General features: G+C 42.3%; 1 protein-coding gene across 5 annotated transcripts; it reads right to left on the reverse strand.

Annotated features, from left to right (window-relative positions):
* Positions 1 to 904: 904 nt before the first annotated feature.
* Positions 905 to 17,371, reverse strand: CDV3 (CDV3 homolog). 5 transcript variants are annotated; one of them, XM_055708543.1, is made up of 6 exons: positions 16,891 to 17,371; positions 14,831 to 14,910; positions 12,681 to 12,817; positions 11,526 to 11,688; positions 10,394 to 10,443; positions 3,485 to 3,639 (listed from the first exon to the last, which is right to left on the reverse strand). In XM_055708543.1, the coding sequence occupies exons 1-6, from the start codon at positions 17,113 to 17,115 to the stop codon at positions 3,635 to 3,637; spliced, it is 660 nt and encodes a 219-aa protein (XP_055564518.1). In that variant the 5' UTR covers positions 17,116 to 17,371; the 3' UTR covers positions 3,485 to 3,634. The 5 variants fall into 5 exon arrangements, with proteins under 5 accessions (XP_055564519.1, XP_055564518.1, XP_055564517.1 ...); XM_055708542.1 differs by lacking the exon at positions 3,485 to 3,639 and adding an exon at positions 4,767 to 10,010; XM_055708544.1 differs by lacking the exon at positions 10,394 to 10,443 and having other exon boundaries at positions 905 to 3,639; positions 16,891 to 17,370.
* Between the last annotated feature and the right edge of the window lie 2,347 nt (positions 17,372 to 19,718).

Raw genomic sequence — 19,718 nt, forward strand, 5'->3', positions numbered from 1 at the left:
ATGACCTGAAGGAATTGTCAGGAAGGATCAAAAGATGCCAGTGAATGTGAGGGATTTGATTCTTTTTAAAAGTGTTTTTAAAAAAAAATCAGTGGGGGTTTAGGCTGGGGCAAGATTGCTAGGTTGAGCTGCAGCAACTGGAGTCTTAAACCTGCTTTGCTTTTCTTGGCTTGGTGCCATTTGTGGATGCTGAACATCTCCAACTTGCTCCAAGTCCACATACTGAAAAGAATGCTGTTAATTCAAAATGTGATTTAAGGCATTAACTTTGTTGTCACTGGCAATTTTCTGTTCTGCCTCCAAAATGCTGCTTTGTATTACAGGCAGTTTCAATAGGTATGGATATTAGTAGGTGAGACCTGAAAGTCCTGACTTTACTGTTGTTGTTTTCTTCTTCCCAGTCCTCAAGAAACTGCTATGGAAGGGTAGTGCTGCTATTCTCACTCAACAGATAAGAAACCACTCCCTGACCCACTTTAGCTAAGCTTTAAGGAAGTCTTGGAGACATACAGTTCCTGCAGCTGCTGCAAACCCTGGGGGGCAGGGCAGAAGGGGAGCAGTGAAAATCAGACACATACCAACCCCCAGTGGAACTAGTCATGTGGGATCTGAGCATTAGCTGTTCTCCAGTCAGCTTGCGTGTAGGCATATACCACAAATAGGCCAGGCCACAGCCCTGACGTGGGCTGTGAGCCAGGGGCAGCAAGGGGGAAGGAAAGAAGGAAGGAAGGGCAGACAGCTAGGGAGCACTGGGGGATCAGAGGCAGAAGACAGCTGTTAGAGCCAGAGCCAGACCCTCTCCTGTGCTGACCCTAGAACAACACCCTGACAACCAGCATGTTGCTGTCTGTCACTGACGGCTGTTGCTGGAGAGAGGCGTGAACACAACAAAAGTGAGACAAACTTGGAGGTATAAATTCAGTTGGTGCTGTTAAGATAAATTTATTTCCTTCAGCTTTCTTCACAGGAAACATCACAAAAGTGCTTTACAGAGTTTGATACCATTACTCTAACATGGGAAAAAAGGACAACAACAGGTGTGTGCACTGCACAGTTAGAAGTTGTCATATGCAGAAGCCATGATAGGTAAACAGGGTAAAAAAATCTACTGACAAAAAATATATATTTATTTAGTTCAGGTTTTGAACTTAAATTATGACTATAAACATATAATTATATAAATATACAGGCACCATTAGGTTCCTGTGTTAATGGTGGGGGCCACACAGGGATTCAAATAGATCACATTGTACTCTGCTGAAAGAGTTTCTGCTGTGCTCAGTGGGCTGCCAGCCAACCATTTTCCCAGCCAGACAGTATAATTCTTCCTTTTGCGCTACAATAAGCACTCAAATGGCTTTATCTTTGTTTCTTCAGGTTAAGTCTGGTGGTGAGACATTCTGGTAGATTGTTGAAAGCAAACTTTCGTATTTTTTCACTTAAAGAGATGTCTTTACTAGTCTTCACTCAGTCATCTCTTCATTAGAAAACAAAATGCTTTAGACTAGACCCTGCTGTCCAGGTAAGACAGTTTTGTTTGAGCTAGCACGTTACCAGTCTTGCAACGCCATTCCTTTTTGTAGCTGAACTGTGTTGTACTGCAACCAGCACTACTGCCTTCATTTTGCTGTATTCTATGGGAATTGGGCTCCTGTGTAGCCTCTGAGTGTTTAAACTCTTCAAGGAGATCACATTTACTTGCTAAACAATTTTGCCACAGGTGGAGCCATGTTTGTGATGCTAGAACCCTGACTGAAGAAATACAGCGTGATCAAGAATCAGGAGTTCTTGCTTTTAAAGCTGCTTTCTAAGTAAGTGGTGAATAATTCAGGCCCCTGACTAGAAGTTCTTGGTACGGAATACTCTAGGGTGAAGAAAGGTCAAATGAAGAAATTTTTTGCTGGGCTTTTTTTTCAGAAAAAAACCCTTAAGAATCAATTATCTAGAAAACACTGTTGTACGAGTTTACAAAGCCAGTTTGCCTTTTACACAATTCCCAGATTAAAGACAGTGTACAGCCAGAGAACTGGTCTGTCCTGAAGGTTACTGAGTGGCTAGCAAAAAACACAGTAAGGATTTACAGTGGCAAGACAGGGCTTTGGTGAGTGCAGCAGCACAGAGGTATCTTTTAGATGTGTGGGAGAGGGTGCAAAGTCCTACATTCTAACAACTATCAGATATTGCTGCATCTGCTTTATTCCCCCCTACACCCCCTCAAAATTAACAAAAATCCTCAGCTGCAATTTGCCAACTTTATAAACCCCAGAGCAGCCACAATTTTTTGACAGAATACTAGTAAGTGCTTTAATAGAACACCTAACTGATACAATTTATTTGGATGCAAAATCCAAGGTACATTCTTCTCAACCTCCTGTCATCGTTACTACTGGAAAGCAGCTGATCTAGATGATACAGTATTCTGATACTCGGACAATGCAGCTCTTAAGTGGTAGGCTATACATCCTAACAGGCTTGAGTCTTGCTTTATGACACCCCCTCTGTATTTATAAACTTAGCATTACTGGTAAATGCAGTCAGCATTTACAGACTTAACCTTATTTACAGTTGTACAATCTTTAAAGCACAAGATAAGAATGCAAAGAGATGAAACAAACCACAAAGACTAAGCCTGCCCTCCGGTGTTGCTGCAATCATCTTCATCTCAAGTATTGCAATTTAATTTCAGTGTCCAGTTAAATACTACAACAGGTATGTTAGACACCAAGCATGGCTGAGCCCATGTGGTTGCTGGCCAGAGATCAAGTAATAAATCTGCTTCATCTCTGCTGCAAACAAAGGAGCAGAGTAATGCAGAATTTAATACAAGTTTGCTGTGGGGCTTGTTCACCTGCACTTGACTCTGGCTGTTGCATCTAGACTTCAAATGAGATCTCAAATCAGGTTTTAATGAAACTGATTAAGTGACAGAAATAACTCCATAGAAACCAATGAAGTTAAGCTCTGGGAGCTCACATTAATCTAAGTTTTACGTGTTTCTCAATGCATTTGTTTTATCAGCCTGTTTTTATGGTTTGAATCATTTTGTTATGGTTGTACATAGTCTGAAAAAGATAGAGAATAAGTGACTTAAGTAAAAAAAAAAAGGAAGCTTGTGGTAACACTTTTAACTATCAGTTTTCTGTAGGCAAATTATTTGAAATAAAGCAGACAGTCGTAACGCAGTGACATCAATGCCATAAATGAGCTAGAAAGAAAATTCAATACAGAAGATAGGAGACAAAACCAGAACAGATTGAGTAAAAGTTAGTAAGAGCATGCCATGCTTATCAGTGATAAGAGGAGTGAGTTACATAATACTGAAGACTTCGGTCTATCGGATGACAAAAGCCAGTGCCCATAAAAAGTTGTTAGGTTTGTCAGCACTGGGAAAGATGGAGATTGTCAGGGTAAGCTAACTAATTCTGTAAACTTGGCAGTTCAGTAGCAAGCGAATGTCAACAGAAAATAAACCCAAGGCAATGAATACTGGAAAGGCTTTAAACCACTCATACATGCTCTGGTGGATTCTGAATTAGTTGTGATCTTTCAAGGGGACGATCTAGGCATCACCATGGACAGCTTGATGAAGACATCTGCTCAATGTGTAGTTGCAGTCAAGAAAGCGAGTAAGATGTTAGGCTGTATTAAAGACAGAACAATATGGAAAAATATTACAGCATGTATTTCTCTTAGAGGTCCCCAATGACTATTTGCTGTTTCATCAGCATCTTAAGAAAAGTGACAAACTAGAAAAATACAGGGAGGAAAGTGATAAGAGAATGGCAGAAGCAGCCCTTTGTAGCTGGAAAGACAGTAAGACCAAGGTAGTTTATTTGTTAAGGTGGGAAAAGAATAGATGATATACATTCTCCCCACCATGTAACATGACATATAGCTCAGTCATTTTAAGCTATGTACCAGTCTGTTAACCTCAGTATCATTCATCATCACTACCATAATTATGCCAAAAAGCTCCGTGTTAGTCTTTAATGCTCATTATTCAGCTAGTTAGATATCTCTTATGAAGCAACTGCAGTAGTTGTTTGAAATTGAACAGTAGTAATTTCTGGAAGAGAATTGTCACAGCTGATGTAACAACTGCCTCAGAGGTGCTCAATGATAAAAATACCAGTAAGAAAAGATAGCTGCTGGGCCTCATCTCTGTCCAGTACCCACCAGAGGTCTAATTTGTCTGCATGCATGCCACCATCACATTCTCTGCTTCTATCTGGAGGTCTACTGTACAAGCAGAGTGATGAACCTTGAAAACATCAGCAACAGCAGTAAAGGGCATATTCATAAAAAAAAATATTTCTGCATTTTCAGCTGTAGTTAACTGGTAAAACAGGAGATAATACTGAATAGGGGAATCACCTCTTCTGTATCTATTCCTTCCTTACCCACCCCACTCCTCTCAGCTCTATAATTTCTTTGTTTCATAGAAACCACTCCTCCATGGGCAACTATTTCCCTTTGGTTTATTCATCTTTTTCCTCCACAGCCTGCCTTAATACTAGATTTTAAAAGGTTTGATGTTAAGATTACTCTGTCTCCCATCTCTCCATTGTACCTGCATGCTACTTCAACTTAAGTATGGGAAAGGATAAAGAACAGGATGGATGTGTTTACTGTGAAGAGGGGAAGAAAACTCTGTTCCTACTACAAAATGCAGCTTGGTAGCCTGACACAAATACAAGCTTTCAGGAGTGAACATTTCCAGTTCACATAGTTTGAACAAACTTTAAAGCAGCCACATAAGACATGGCTATCAACTGTGAGCACAATTTTATTTGTCATGGGGTTTACAAAATGTAGCAGTATTGATTTTAATGGATTCCACATAAAACCAAAAAGCCTCATATTACTATACCATTTGGGTCACACAGATAATTAGAGAGGAAATAGCAGTTTAAAGTACTCAGCCTGAACTTTTTCCTTACTCATACATAGTAAAATGTCTGATGCCATAATACTTAAACAGAATGTATATTACACTCAGTAGAAATAAGCCTTTCCCAAAGTAGTATTAAAATACTGTAATGAAAGCTAATATAAAGTTCTTTTAATAAAGATTTTTAGTCCTCTTTAGCACCTTCCATCAGCCCCAGCCCTTGACAAAGAACAGCTTTGGCCTCACAACATCCCTGTGAGGTAGGTTGTCGAGGGGTTTTGGTACAGCTGGGGAAACAGAGGATACTGTAACTAAATTACTTGGAGTTAACACAGCAGCTCAGTGGAAAACCAAGCCTGAACACCAACTCTCTTCATCCTCTGCTCTTGCTACAAAATGGGCTTCTTTTCAGTGCATGCAGTTGTCTTAGATGATACCTTCCATTCCAGTATTCCAGATGCACTACTTTCTCTGGTGACTCATTAATACTGTGATATATTTTAAATATTTGTATTCAGGCTAAGCAGCCCACTGAACTTCATTAACCTTGCTATATCAACATTATTCTAAGCAACTGAACATAAACCATGATATACGTACCATTAAAAGATGCAAGGGGTAATATCTTCATAGCAATTTGAATCAGTGTCTTAGCTTTTTATCATGCAGGAGTGAAGTTTTCTTAAATATAAACCTAGTTCTTTCCTAATAAGATTGCTGAACTATCTTGGAATCTGTCCTTTCCCAGTTCTCTCTTTAGGCAACTGGTTAGACAGCTTTGTACCAGTGCAAAATTCTACGTTCTCTCTGGACAGGTTTTCCAGATTAATTTCTTTTAAAGGGGAAAGATAAAGTGGCATGCCTTCCCCAAGTACTGAACTTCAAACGCTTTTGCTGATCTAGTCAGATGGATTTGTCACTTGTGAAAGCAGTGCTTACCCACGCAGAACTTATATCCAACCACTTAACGCCCTGCTCCCTACCTCAGGCTATGCATTTAATACTATCATTTAGAGAACTGCCTTCCTAATCCCTCTTTTATACCTCCCGTGTTTCATTTGCATAATTTCCACTCTCCCTAATATAAAAACAAAAACAAAAAATCTTCCTTCATGTTTTATTTTGTTTCAAACAGAACATGGCAGAACTACACTTGGTGTTTCGAAAGCCAAACTCTAGATACATGATAGTTACAGCTTATCCAAATTGATGAAGACATCTGCTCTTCATCATGCATCAGAAGATTCATTTTCTAATACCAATACAAACTGGTATTAGACTCCTCAGTTCTGTTTTCTGCTGTCATTTCTTCTTCCATCTGTTAGAGCCTGCAGGTTCTTATATGAATCTCTATACAGACAAGCTGACTTTTTAACTTTTTTTGAAAAATTTATCAGCAGATGTCAGATTTCCTCCCCTTTTTTACATACCTAATGTACGTATCTGAAATTTAAATATGCATGTTACTATTTTCTTACATTCCCAAATAAACCCACTATCATTAAAACCAGTTTGTGAAAGTGTAAGCTGAAAACAGAGGGACAATTCAGTAACTAAATTACAGTCAGACAGCAAAACCTGGGTTGTGGCTATTCGTAAAAACCTCTTAAGTACTTGAGGTAGTTTTGGTAAGATTTAGTTTCTTGGGCCTCTGATACAAATTGCTCATGTAAAATAGGAGATATTAATTTGTCTGACCATATCAATATTGGAAAGAATAATATTACTGCCTTGTAAATAAACACTTTTTAAGGACATGAAGCCTTCTTAGTTTAAAAAGGAATTATCTGCTCTATTTTAGTTATGGTATTTGACAGAAAATCACAAGCAACTTCGTAACTGCTCAACCAGGTTGAAACAAGACAGACAAAGATGTAACTATTGCAAAAGCTCCAAGATGTGCAGCCCTGTCAAGTTTACATTGTTTACTTGACCTGAACAGCACAGGTGTCTCAGCCTGTTGTGGTGAAAGTTTCCAAGAAGCCAAAAGATGCAGTCAGATACCAAACCCCCTAGTCCCTGTGGTGTCAGGTGTCTTAACACAGTTTGTACCATTCATCTATTTGTAAGTTTTGTAAGAGAACTACTGTGGACATGACTGGTAAAGCTAGCTACAAAGACAAAACTGAAATAGGAGACAGTCACTTTTAGTTGTCCCATTTATCTTCATTTGTGAGTAAGATTAAACATGGCACAGCTAAACCAGGGAGGAAGGGGAGGAAAACTAATCCTCTCTTACATTCATCATCGGCTCAAGTAAATACAGATGCCAGATTCCTACGGCAGGCATTTGAGAAGTCCAACTTCAATAAAGCTACCTAGTTTTTGGCATTTTAACATTCCTTAAATACAGACTGTATCACCAAGAACCACAAATCCAAGCTGTTCCTTTCCCAGTAAGTACTGGACATTGGAAATTAGTAACTAACCCACCGTAACAGCATGTTACAGGTAAGGAAGTTCCTGAAGCAGCAAACTGCATTTTACTGACTGGTATCAAGAATCTCATTTCTACAACTGATAATCCTTCATTTATGGCATGAGCCCTCAACAAGCTTTTCAAAGGAATGAAATGGACATTCTTAGCATGCCTTGAATGAATGCAACAAACCAGATAAAGTTGGACTTCAGAGTCTCAAAAGCATACTGAACTTCCACAGAGAACCGACTTTCAAAATTTCAGGTATGCAGAACAATCAATTGTTATAAGGAAGATACTGACAACTGGCATTTTGATAGTTGCTGGCAGCAATATTTAACACAAGAAACACTTTAAAATAGTTTAACATTCTGTATTATGGAAATTGGTGGCATTTCTGGCTGGTTTTTTTTTTTCTTTATGCCTCCAGAAAGAACCTGGAATGATACACTTCAAAAAAGCCTCCAGAATAACACTTCTAGTTATCAGTAGCTGATGGACTCCAGTGACAGCAACCATGCAGAAGTTTGGTTTCTTTTTTTTTCCCCTCCTTAATTTAGCAGAGCTACTTTCAAGTGAAAAGCAAATCAAAGCTTCATTCATACTCAATTCACAATCTCAAACTAGTCCTAGATGGTGGGAGTAGGAAGACACTCTGAGAGGCAGCAAACTAAACTTCTAGGTATGAATAAGTCCTATTAATATGCACTGCTATAAGCTCTTAAACATAGGCCACCTGACCATAGGGCTGACTACCCACCCCATGGCCTGTCCCTTAAAGGGATCTAAATGTTCTGTTTCCTCAGCTGTTGTATGGTCATAAGCTAGAACTTAAGGTAAAGATTCATTAGACTCCAGAATCCATGTATATTTCCATTTTATTTGATTTGAAACTGTTACAAGGTTGTCTTGAACTGCCAGAATTCATGCCCAAAACCTCAAATAAAGATGGTACAATGGACAGTCTCATCTACCCTTCATACAGTAGACTAAAACTAGATTCATGTGCATTGGTGATCTCAATAGCTTTAAAGCATCAGGAAAAGAGTTTTTAAGATTTCACATTTCTACCATATCAAGCGACATGTCCATTTACCACAAATTCCACAGAAATCTTTAGTGACAAATCAACAGGTTTTGCTGTTGAATTTTCAAGGAAGATACATGGCTCAGAGTCCAAGATATCGGTATCAGTCTTTCAGTGGGATTTTGTTTCCAAATGAAGTCTCCAACTTTAAGAATAGTCTTTTGAGCCCTCTCTTTAATAGCAGCTTCTAGCAGAAGTTTTAGAGACAATTAACTCTGCAAGGCCAAGGCCAGTTTTAGCCTGTGCACAAAAGAACCAGGCGGAACCCCAGCCGCACTGAAGTCAACAGCAAAATTCCCATTGGCCTCAGAGAAGTAGATTTAAAGCAAGTCAGCAGTTAGTCAGAGGGAACCCAGCTAGGCAATTCCTGCACTATCCTCATCTTCTGCACATACACAGTACTCCCACACATGTAAGCAAGTTTTGTTCCCTTGTTTTTCTTGCCATTGGCAACTCTTACAGATGTTGGGTCTATTTTTTGGCATTTACTCTTGAGAAACCTCAACACTGGAGCACGCCACTATTTTACTTCATTTCTGGTGCAATAATTCAGAGAAGAGAAGTTACAGCAGGACACTTTTGGTACTTGACAGATTTCATTCAGTGAATCAGAGTTACGGACAATGTCCTGTATTTTTAGTGTATCAGTGCCATTTTGCCTACTTCCACTAAATTAAGTCAGAGATGACAACAACTTAAAGAAGTCACTGCCTTCCACTATTACTAAACTTCCTGACTGAATAAACACCATCTATGAGTTTTCCTTAGAGGATTTCTGCCTCAAAAAGCCTGCATGCTTCACAGAAGTAGCCAAACAAATAAGGCTTACCAGCTTCAGTTATCCCTCTGCATACTAAGTTATTCTGGTTATCAATTAACCATTACCCTTCAACAACCAACTACTTTTAGGAGAAAATTTTATCTAGTATCGCTACTGCCATGTATCTCATTTTTAAAGATAAATTCTGAAGACTAGTTGGAATCTGGATACCTCTCTGTCAAATCAAAACTCTAAAGTCTTAGTGCTTTAGGGTAAGAAAGACAAACTTATGATAAAAAACAAAATAAACCCTATTTCATTACAACATCTCACGTTAATATACTGCAATTTGATACCAGAAACAAGGCAGGCTTTTTTTTTGTGGAGAATAGAAAAAAACATTTAAACAGACAAACATGAAAATGGCTAATGCAAACAGACCATTCAAACCCATCATTCCTCAAATCTGATACTGAGTTTTCGTTTGTTTTGCAGTTATCAGCACAGCTATCTAAAAAGGTAAACAAACTACAGCTCTGTTATACTTTGATAGTATGAGTGGTATGGTACGCTCCAGAAGTCTCTAGTAGGCTATGGCTACACATGACAGGATTCCTCAGAAGGGGAACAGAACAGGTTTGTCATTAAGGTCACTTAAATCTTTGTTATAGCAAATTGGAACCAAATGGCTGACTTCTGCGGGATTTCTGACAGGAATCCAGTAGAGCTGGTTTCAAGTTTCAGATGGCCACTAAAACAGCTGTAACCTTCTCTTCCAGAAGTTGTGATCCACATGGTGTCCACAATGAGTGCAGCAAGTCTGAGGTAGTCAACCTTTACGAAGGCTCAGTATCTGAACATAAAAAGATTTTGAAATGACCACTGGCTGTAGGTATCTTTCTGAGCAATTAAAGAACACTGATGACTCTTGTTCAACCATTTACATTAATTTGCCCCATATCCAATGAAGAAGTTGTAACATATTATGCTTCCATAGTGCAGGAGAACCAATCACTTATGTCAAAAGTAGTCTGCACTTGCTGCAGTAGATCCAGCAGAAATAAGGTGGCATGTTCATCATAGCCGTTAGCTGTAGTTTAGTTACCTTAGTAGAAGGGTTACCATAAAAGCATTCCTTAATTGTAATGTGTATGCAGCTCTACTGATCCCCAAGCACAGCATACTGGTTGTCTAGCTGAAGTTTAAGTGCCTGGTTTTTTGAGACCTCATCCCTACCTCTAGTTTTGTGTTTTACTACTTCAAAGCTCTTCTCCATTTCTTTATCCCTAAGGGAAAATAAATGTAATCAGTAAATATCTTATCACTAGCTTGTGAACTGAACTTCTAGTCTATTTCCACCCCATCCCAACAAAAACATTATAAACAGAACACTAAGGTCTAGAGATAACAGAACAGTCAAACATTCCCAAGCAAATCTTGTAAAACCATCTCCAGAATCAAGCTCATCACCCAGTACAATTCAGGTTACATTCTAAATTTCAATATTAACAGTCTCAAAAGTTTAAGTGCATTTATGAAAAACAGGTTTTAGAAAGCAGAAGTCCATTTCTAGAATGCTCACTCGGAATTTCATCTTAGCTCAATTTTCACCATTCAAACCCTAAAGCATCAGTGACAGCTTATCTCATTTGCCAAGCAAAGCTACACCAAAAAAAACTCAAAAGAGAAACAAAAAGCTTCTGTCAGGCTGTTATAGTCAGTAACACAGCAAGCAGAGAAAATAACTCAAAAAGCCCCCAAACCCAAGTGAATTACATTGGCCTAGCTATGTCTTCTAATTACATAAAGGTCAGGACTTAAAAGCAGGGCGAGACTCAGGTCTTCAGCACCACAAAATACAGATCACGTCAGTAAAACCAGGGGGGTTCATCATTGTAAACCACAGCTCAGACAGCAAGTTTAATTATTTATATTTCTATTAAACCCCGTTCTTCCACTTAAGTTACCTTTACATCTCTAATGAGAGGACAGTGCGCTCAAGACATCCTACTGACAGTATTAACACAGAGCCCCACTATGGCTAGTAAGTATCTCAGGGAACCAGATGCTGTCAAGAGCAGAAATACTCTGCTTCAGGGAAATCCTTCAGCAAGTTGAAGAAGTTAACTGGCACCCTTGTTTGGCTATCTTACTGGGCTACATCCTGTGAAAGTTATTTCATTGGAAGCCCTTCCTAGATTTGGAAAATACAGTTGAGCCCTCTCCCATATCTCTTTGGGAAACAGAGTAATTTCTTAGTTATTTCTTTCCTCTGTGGAAAGATTCAGGCTTAAGCTCTGAAACAAAATAAAAACTTAGAGAAGGCAGTTAAAATATGTCTCTTAGGAAATTAATGAAATGCACTTACTTTCGACTGTCTACAAGCTTGGCGGTGGACTGCAGTGATGGAAACTGCGTATCACTATAGATTTCTGGTGGTCCTTGCTGTGCTCTCCGTGGCCTGCCGCCCTCCCTGGCACCAGGCGGCCTGTATACACCACCAGTCTGAACTGGTTCTGGGGTTTCTGTTACTGGTTATAAGAACAAGATACAGACAAGAAAGTAAGTTTGCATTCACAACTGAAAAAACCCACAATATTTTTTTTTTTTTTTTTAAAGTCTTACAAAGTATGGTTTTGCACCTTTAAAAGCTCTGAAAGTATTTCAGTCAAGGCAGGAAATCAGGCATCACAGAATTTAACCTATACTTTAGCAGTCAAATTAAAACGTGACTCCAGTGTATTACCTCAAAGTTCAGGGAATCAAAATCACTGATGACAACTTTGTGTTTCTTATTTGCAATTTAGTAGCAGCTTACATTTAAAACTAGAGATTTAAACACCTAACTGTATATTCACCAAATTTAAAGCACTTCTCCAGATGCAGAATATAATATCCAAGTAGTTTGTATTTAAGGTAACAATCTACAATGAAATAACACTAATTATCTTTACCTCCTTGCCTGTACAGGCAGGAAAAACCACCACAGGCCACTTTTCAATGAATTTCTCAATGGAAGAGAATAGTCTGAACAGGTCATGACTAAGTAGTTTATCACCACTGATGCTAATAAATTGCAACATTGCTAATAAAGAAGCAACACTGATTTGCAAAGCATACCACTAACTATGGAACCCTACTCAAGAACTGCCATATTGGACATCAGATATTGTCTCAACATCCACTTAATTGTCAAAGCAGTATTTTTAGATCAATGGAAAAAGCTTCCAATTGATATATTGCAAAGCACAGAAATCTCCTTCCAAGATTGAATGCTTTCCCCACCCTCCACCAAAATCAGAAATAAAACCCCTCCACTTGTGTTTTAAGTATCTGACAGTACTATCAATTCAGTTCCTTAGATCCTTTCACGGGACAATTTCCTCATTCGCTCACATGTCAAGCCATTAGTATGAAGGTGCCTGAATAGGAACTGTTCCTTGCGCTCTGCCCTCTCTGAGTAGCTTAATTCAACCTGATACACTTCCCACTGGAAAAAGCAACAACTCCAAGTTAAATTTACCAATTGGTTCAACGACAGGTGCTGGTGCAGGAGCTGACTTGTTCCAAGGACCAGATGATCTGTCTACACCACCACCAGTCTCCTCCCAGTTGTCACCAGGTTCTTCTCTTTTTTCACTTTCATCATCTTCTTTTTCACTACAAAAGAGAAATGCTAAGTAGCATTTTAGAACCACAATCACCATAGACAAGACAGACTTCATAGCTACTGTACTGAAGATACCAGATTTAACCGGACTATGTTAGTCCTGCAATCACTGTATTAGTACTTCCATCTGAACAATTTCTGGCACACTGCTACATAACTTGGCAACTGAGAAGGAAAAAAGTTCTTAAAAATAAGACAAATTCAAACTGTACTAAGTGATCAAAAAAGTGATTTCATATTTTAAACTTAAAGACTTTTTTCTTACTAAGATAGTCATGCATTGGGAAGTGATAAGAAGATAAAGCAAGAATGGGCTACAAATGCTGTTTCCATAAAATGCTTTAGTCAAGAGAAAGAAGTTGCGGAAGAGGAGTGATAGAAAGCAAGTCCTGAGCTCCCTTTCCGTATAACCACAGCCACCTGAGAAACACTCTTATACTACCCATACAAATATAATCTACAAACCAACTCAAGATTTTTTTGAAGCAATAAAAAAAATACAAAGAGAAAACCAGCCCATTTTAAAAAGGTAAGGAAGTCCTATGCCAAAGCCTGACTATTTTATTTAGACTCTTCTATTTTACATAGAAATAGTCGGAGACTCAAAATAATTTGCTAGACAAAGCTACTACAGAAAGCTGTGCGCTATAATGAGACATACGTGGAGGGTGAGGCTGTTAAAAAAACCCAAGACATTGATCTTGACAGCAGTAGCAAAGTACGAATACAGAAGTTCATAATACAGCAACCCCTACTAAGCATGATTGGATAAGCTTTCTATGTAAGTAATTATCAGGGAACAGTTAAAAATACCTATCGTGTCTGAAAATGAAACAGCCTTTCACTGTTCATCCAAATACAGTAACACTCATAGTAAGCTGGACCAAGTGCCTAGGCACACTACTATTCTGTTTTAAACTACAGTCAAAAGCAGATGCCTACCAACTAACTAGAACAGAGTAAGTACACGTAACATCCACCCCCACAAGATACTCTGTGTCTTACTTTCAGCATAAAGATCTCCAAAGCTGGATAATTTATAACCTCCAGTGGGTTTTTCTTCCATTTGCTCCTCCACTCTCTCCCAAATCCACTACCTGAGTGGTTACAAAATCCTGTGACAGAAACTTCCATCTGCCACAGCATCAAAAGCATTCAGAATGTTGGCCTTTGTCTGGAAAACCAAAGTACTTGCTTTTCAGTCAAACAGTACCAGTAGTCAGTGAAGCAGCAGCCTACTCATTTCTTGCCTATTAAGACACGTGATTATCTGCTGTGACACTTCAAAGGTGTGGAGAGCTTGTGGACCAAATACGTGCAAATGACCTAAAAGGACTAGTTAACTGAAATGGAGCATGTGTTAAAAACAAACAAATCAAAGAACATACAGGACCTGCTCAAACACTGAAGAAAGCACCTATTGCAGTGGTTACAGGCGAGATGATAAAACATCATTAATACCTGGACAATGAGGATTATGTGACATCTTCAGTCTAAGACTGAGGATGTAAAAATCCTTTTTCTGACCTGATGAAACATTCCTCTTACATTTTTCTTAACACTAGTTTTACCAACTACATTTTTGTTCTTTTGAAATACAAATGCAACTGTTCAAGAATTCACTCCCCAAACTGACATGCTGAATACACTGCGTCAGATTCACTTGACTGCTGTAAGGGTCTCTATGGGAATTACTGTCCTGCAGTAATCTCTCATAGAAATTACTACTTTACTATCTTTATGGAGGGGAATGTTAAGTATGTGTAATAAAAATCTTAGTTCCAACCAAAACAGACCTAGAATATCAACAGAGATTTAAAAAATGAAGAGGAAATTGGCAGAGAATAGTCAAACCGAACTTGCCCCACAGCAGACTTCTACACTAGCAGAACATACCAAACCACTGTTTAATTGGACTCCAGGGAGGCAGCTCTGAAGAAAGAACATGCTTTTTAGACATAGGTAATGCTGATACTAGAGAGAAAAAGAAAAAACAGTAGTACCTTATTTGCATGGACTGAACTCTAAGACCACTATAATCGATTTCTTCCTTTTGCTCAAACTCCTTCCAATCATCCTCTTCCTGTAAGAAAAGTGTAAACTGTTACTTTAGACAAAGTAGACAAGAACAACATTAAGGTAATACAAAGAAAAGTAAGGGTGAAGGTACAGTTCCATGGGAAACCAATCTGTGTGCACCACTGCCAACAGGGCAAAGGAGTCCATTCCCTCCTCCCCTAACTTACTATATGTGATCTAGGATGCACTTGTGAGCCGACTTTAATTCACTAGAACAGCTAAGAAATGCCCCAGCAAAAAAGTTGTTCAAGCAACAGAAAACCACATCACCTCAGCAAAAACCCAGTGGGAAGTCAAGGGACAACACAAAGTAGGGAACAGGACCATGCAGTCAAGACTAAGGAATACAAGGGCAAGACCTCTCCCTTTTACTAACAGTAAGTTTTTGTAACAGTTTGAATGCACATGAAGCTTTAGATTTACTTTTCTGTCGTGTATTTCATGAGCCAAAAAGCAAAGAACATGTGGAACAGCTTACAGTGGATTTATGACAAAGATTAGTATCATTACGTTTGACTTTTTCATATTCACAACCACATTTATAGCCTTCCTTGTTTTCTTAATAATGTTCTTATAATAGTAAAAAGGTCAGCTTCAAAACCATAGTGATCTTGGTACACAAAAATAGAGTACCAGCCTTTGGAAAGCACCACTTCAAGGCTTTAAAACAGGAGTTTGATTATGTGTTCTGGGAAAGAGGAACCCACCCCAGTGGTGCCAATTTTGCCCTAATATGTAATCAGCAGATTCTGGGGTTATTAAGAAATGGAACAGAGCAGATAAAGCCGTGACTAGGAACACATGGGAACTGCTTAAGACACACACAGCCTAATTAGTAGTCTACGTAATTCCTATACTCTACGTGAAATGCAGTTATTATTACTCTACATCTGCCAATGGTATAGCCCCCCTTCTACTGAACAGCTGGCAATACAGCTTCTTTTAAAGCCCTGCCCTAAGCTCTTCTACTTATCAACCTCTAGCAGGAAAACTTTGACCTGCTTTAAAGGAACAGCAGCAGTAGAAAGTGACCTGGTGTTATTGCACCATCTGCTCAAGACTCAGTCTTCTGGAATACAGAAAGACTTTAGAGCTGTAGACTCACTGATTTCTTGTATCCCCATCTCCATGGAAACATCAGTTTCCAAACTGATGTACCTTTCACATTTAATGATCTTTATTTCTAATCCAAGTACAATCTCCAGTCAAACCCAGGTATTATTTTACAAGCAAACGAGCAGAAGAGCAGCTGAAAGATTACCGCTGACCTTGGTCTACTTAGAAAGCTACTGCAGGTGTCAAGCTCCCGAGGGTAAGCAACATTAGGAAATAGCAAAGTATTTCACAAAATTTATTTTAATATATACAGCACGACCATCTATAAGATGCTAACTCAACAAGCATCTCTTGCACTCATCGTTTCACTGTAAAATGGTACAAAAAAAATAATAAATTCTGGCAGTAAGCCCCTTCCTGGCAGAAAGGCTGAGCACGCAGCGTACTTTTGTCTGCAGAGCCAAGCGTGATCCTACCGCCAAGGCCCAAAGGCCACGGACCCCGGTGGGCTCCGGCCGCCACCGAGCGCCAAGGCCAAGCGCGCGGGGCGGGCTGGGCAGCACGGAAGGCGCAGGCAGGGACCGGCCCCGCTCCCCTCGCCGCGGACACGGGGCGCGTTTCCCGGCCGGGACCCCGCCCGGGCCGGAGCCGCCGAGTGGCGCCCCCGCCAGCGGCGCCCTGCCCGAGGGCACCCGCCCGCTGCCGTTGCGCTGCGGGGGACCCGGCCCGGCCGCCCCGCCAGGCCCCTGCGGCCAAGGGCGCCCGCATGGCCGTGCCGTTCCCCGGGCCGGCGGCGGCGGCGGCGCCCCCTGCCGGCAGGAAGGCGCCGCCCGGGCCGGCGGAGGAAGCCCTGACCCTTCCCCCACCGCCGCCCCGACGGGGCGGCCCCGCTCACCCCCCCTCCCCCCGCACCTCCTCCCGGCCGCACCTTGGTCGCCGTCTTGGCGGAGCCGGCGTTGGAGGCGGCGGCCCCAGAGCTGCTACCATCAGCCGGGCGGGCTCCCCCGGCCGCCGCGGCCGCCCCCGCGGCGTTAGAGGCGGCGTTGGAAGCGCTGGAGGCGGCGGCGGCCCCTCGGCTGCTCTTCTCCTTCCGCTTCTTCTTGTCCCGCTTGGCGAAGAAGTCGTCGAGGCTCCTCTCCTCGGTCTCCGCCATGGCGGCGGCGGCGGCCGGGCCCGACGGCGGGGCGGGGGGGGGGGGATGTGCGTGGGCGCGAGAGCGCAGCGGCGGCCCGGGCCAACAGGTGAGCCCCCGCGCGGCGGCGGCGCGGCCTCCCGCTGCCTGCCGCCCCCCGCCGAGGGGAGCGAGCGCGGCCGCCTAACGGCTGCGGCTGGCCGGGACCGCGGGAGCCCGCCCGACGCCCGGCGGAAGAAGGCCGCCGCGCTCCACGTTGGTGGCCGCCGCTTGACACGGCCCGAAAAAGAGGAGGGGGAGGCGGCCCGCCGCGGGGCTGGGCTGAGGGAAGAGGGGGCGGGGCCTTCCGGCCGTGCCCCCTCCCGCGCCTGCGCCGCAGCGTTCCGGCCAATGAGCGGCCGGGAAGGAAGTGCCCGCCGGCCAGTCACAAGTCTCCAGGGGCAAGCCGCTGACGTCGCGACGTGAGAATGCGTGGACGGACGGGGCGGCGGCGGCGCGGCCGGGGATTGGCCGAGGCGGGCGGGGAGGGGGGGCCGCAAGGTGCGGGTGAGCGGCGCGGCGCGTGCGCCCTAGGGCGGTTGCCCCGCGTGCGGGGGGCGCCTGCGTTCCCGCCCGCCCCTGAGGGGAGCCGTGCGTGGGGCCGGTAGGGCGGGGCTCACCGACCGTGGCTGCTCGGGAGGCTGATGGCTGCTTCCCGCGTCGGGGGCAGGCCCTTCCTGTCAGCGGTCGCCGCGGGGCGAAGCAGGGACAGGGACGGGAGCCCGGGGCGGGGGTGCTGTCGCCACAGAGCGCTGCGAGAGCCGCTCCGCGGGAGGCTGAGAGGGCTGCTGGAGCGGCCTCGGCCGGGCCTACCGGCTCAGGGGGCTTCGGCCTGCCGAGCGGCGGCTCGGTTTGTGCCCGGCTCCCAGCCCTCGCGTTCCTTTAGCGTGGACCGAGATGACTTAAGACTCTGCCTCCCCGCACCCTGGAAAGCGCCGTGCATTTGCACTGTCGTTGTAAAGGTTGCAAGGAAGTAATTTAACTCTCATCTTGGAAGTGGTGTGGTTGAGTGAGTAAAACTTGAACAACCACTCTGTCTAGGATCTCCGATGGGGGTGTGAGCGTTCCAGCTGCTTTCCTGCCTCGTAGGGAAGCCTAGGGAATACCTGCTGGAAAACAAGCTTCGCAGTGGGTACCTTCAGGTACCGTAGTGACCTTTAGCTCTGGAAAAGAACATAGGTGTTTTTAAAAAGTTCACCGTGGCTAAAAAATGCATTGTCAAAAGTTTTGAGGCAGGATATTTTGAATAAACAGCCTCAGACTGTCATATGAGTCATACGTAACTGCATGAGACATCATTTGTGATTATTTCGTTGGTCAGCCATCAAAAGGAGACAGATGTTCCTACTGCTGAGGTGTGAGCCCAAACAAGAATTACCCATCAAATAATCATTGGTTTCTATTATAAAAGTAAGCATATTTGTGTTCTTGATATATTTAGTATCATTTTGTTTTGTGATACTTTCTCTTGAAATTACATATGTTTGTATACGTTAACATTTAAATGAAAAGTTTTTGTGAACTGTTTGACAGGCTCTTTAACTTGTGTCCATAAAAATACGTTACTTAGTGTTTTCATCCATAATTCTCACCTTGTTTGAAAAAAAAGGTTAGATACCATTGTCACATTAATCACAGATTAAATACTCTTTGTCTGTGCAAAGCATTTTATAGCAGTGACTGAATCACTGTAGTTGAGTGTCCTGCATTTGAGAGATTTCTTGGAATCCTCTTTTTATGTTCTGCCATGCTGTGTTCTCCCTGTATTTCTCTACTACCGTTGACATTCTGTGCGCTTACAGGATCTGATCCCGCACAGAGATCCCTGAGAACTAAAATTTGCAAGCGTAACAGTTCATCTGGTAACACCAAGAATGCCATGTGATCAATGACACTTTCCCTTTTGTGATAGGAGTAACTACCAAAGTAGAGAGAAAATTCAGTAGCAAAGTCTCATTTTCTGTGCCTCCTTGGTGCACCTGGGCGCCCCTCTCCTACTGCTGTCCCCTTTGGTTGATAGAAGGTCGCATGGAAGATGTGACACAGGACAGTTCAGTGTGGAAGAGTGATGTTCCTTTTGTCATAGTGCTGCTTTCCCTTGCATTGGTACTCCATTACTGCCCAGAAAGCTGACATACCTCCATGCTGCACCATGCTGTGACTTGCAGGCTCAGCATTGATAATAATATGCCACTAAGCAGACAATTTGTATGCCTCAGCTTTTGTGGTAGATAAGTTAATAATGGCAGCTAAGTACAGTGCTGTGCCTGATTTGAAGCTAAACTTTTTAAATTTCAGCAGCTGGTAAAATACTTTCATTGCATTATTATGGATAGCCCCGAGTATCAGGCTGCAGAATGTGAACCCGATACCTTTTTGCTGCTTTTAGCACCTGCGTCACTTGTCCCTTGCAAACACAGTGCTGTAAGGCTGGAATGACCAACTCTGGATTAGAAACTTAATACCTGTCAGGAGCAGAGTACCAAGAAACATTTCAGCTGTTAAATCTGGAACAGACTCGGTAGAAACCATGGAAAGTAGCAGCAACATTTTAGGCCTCCGAAGGCTTAGATCCAAATTTGAAG

The sequence above is a fragment of the Falco cherrug genome, chromosome 4 (assembly GCF_023634085.1).
Source record: "Falco cherrug isolate bFalChe1 chromosome 4, bFalChe1.pri, whole genome shotgun sequence".
Taxonomy (NCBI): domain Eukaryota; kingdom Metazoa; phylum Chordata; class Aves; order Falconiformes; family Falconidae; genus Falco; species Falco cherrug.

Excerpts from the sequence above, each read along its gene's own strand:
- CDV3 (XM_055708541.1), bottom strand. The coding sequence starts at position 17,115 with ATGGCGGAGACCGAGGAGAGGAGCCTCGACGACTTCTTCGCCAAGCGG. Across the intron at positions 12,818-14,830 it reads GTTCAGTCCATGCAAATAAG|TGAAAAAGAAGATGATGAAA; the intron begins GTACTACTGTTT and ends TCTCTTTTGTAG. Across the intron at positions 10,444-11,525 it reads AAGCTTGTAGACAGTCGAAA|GGATAAAGAAATGGAGAAGA; the intron begins GTAAGTGCATTT and ends ATTTTCCCTTAG.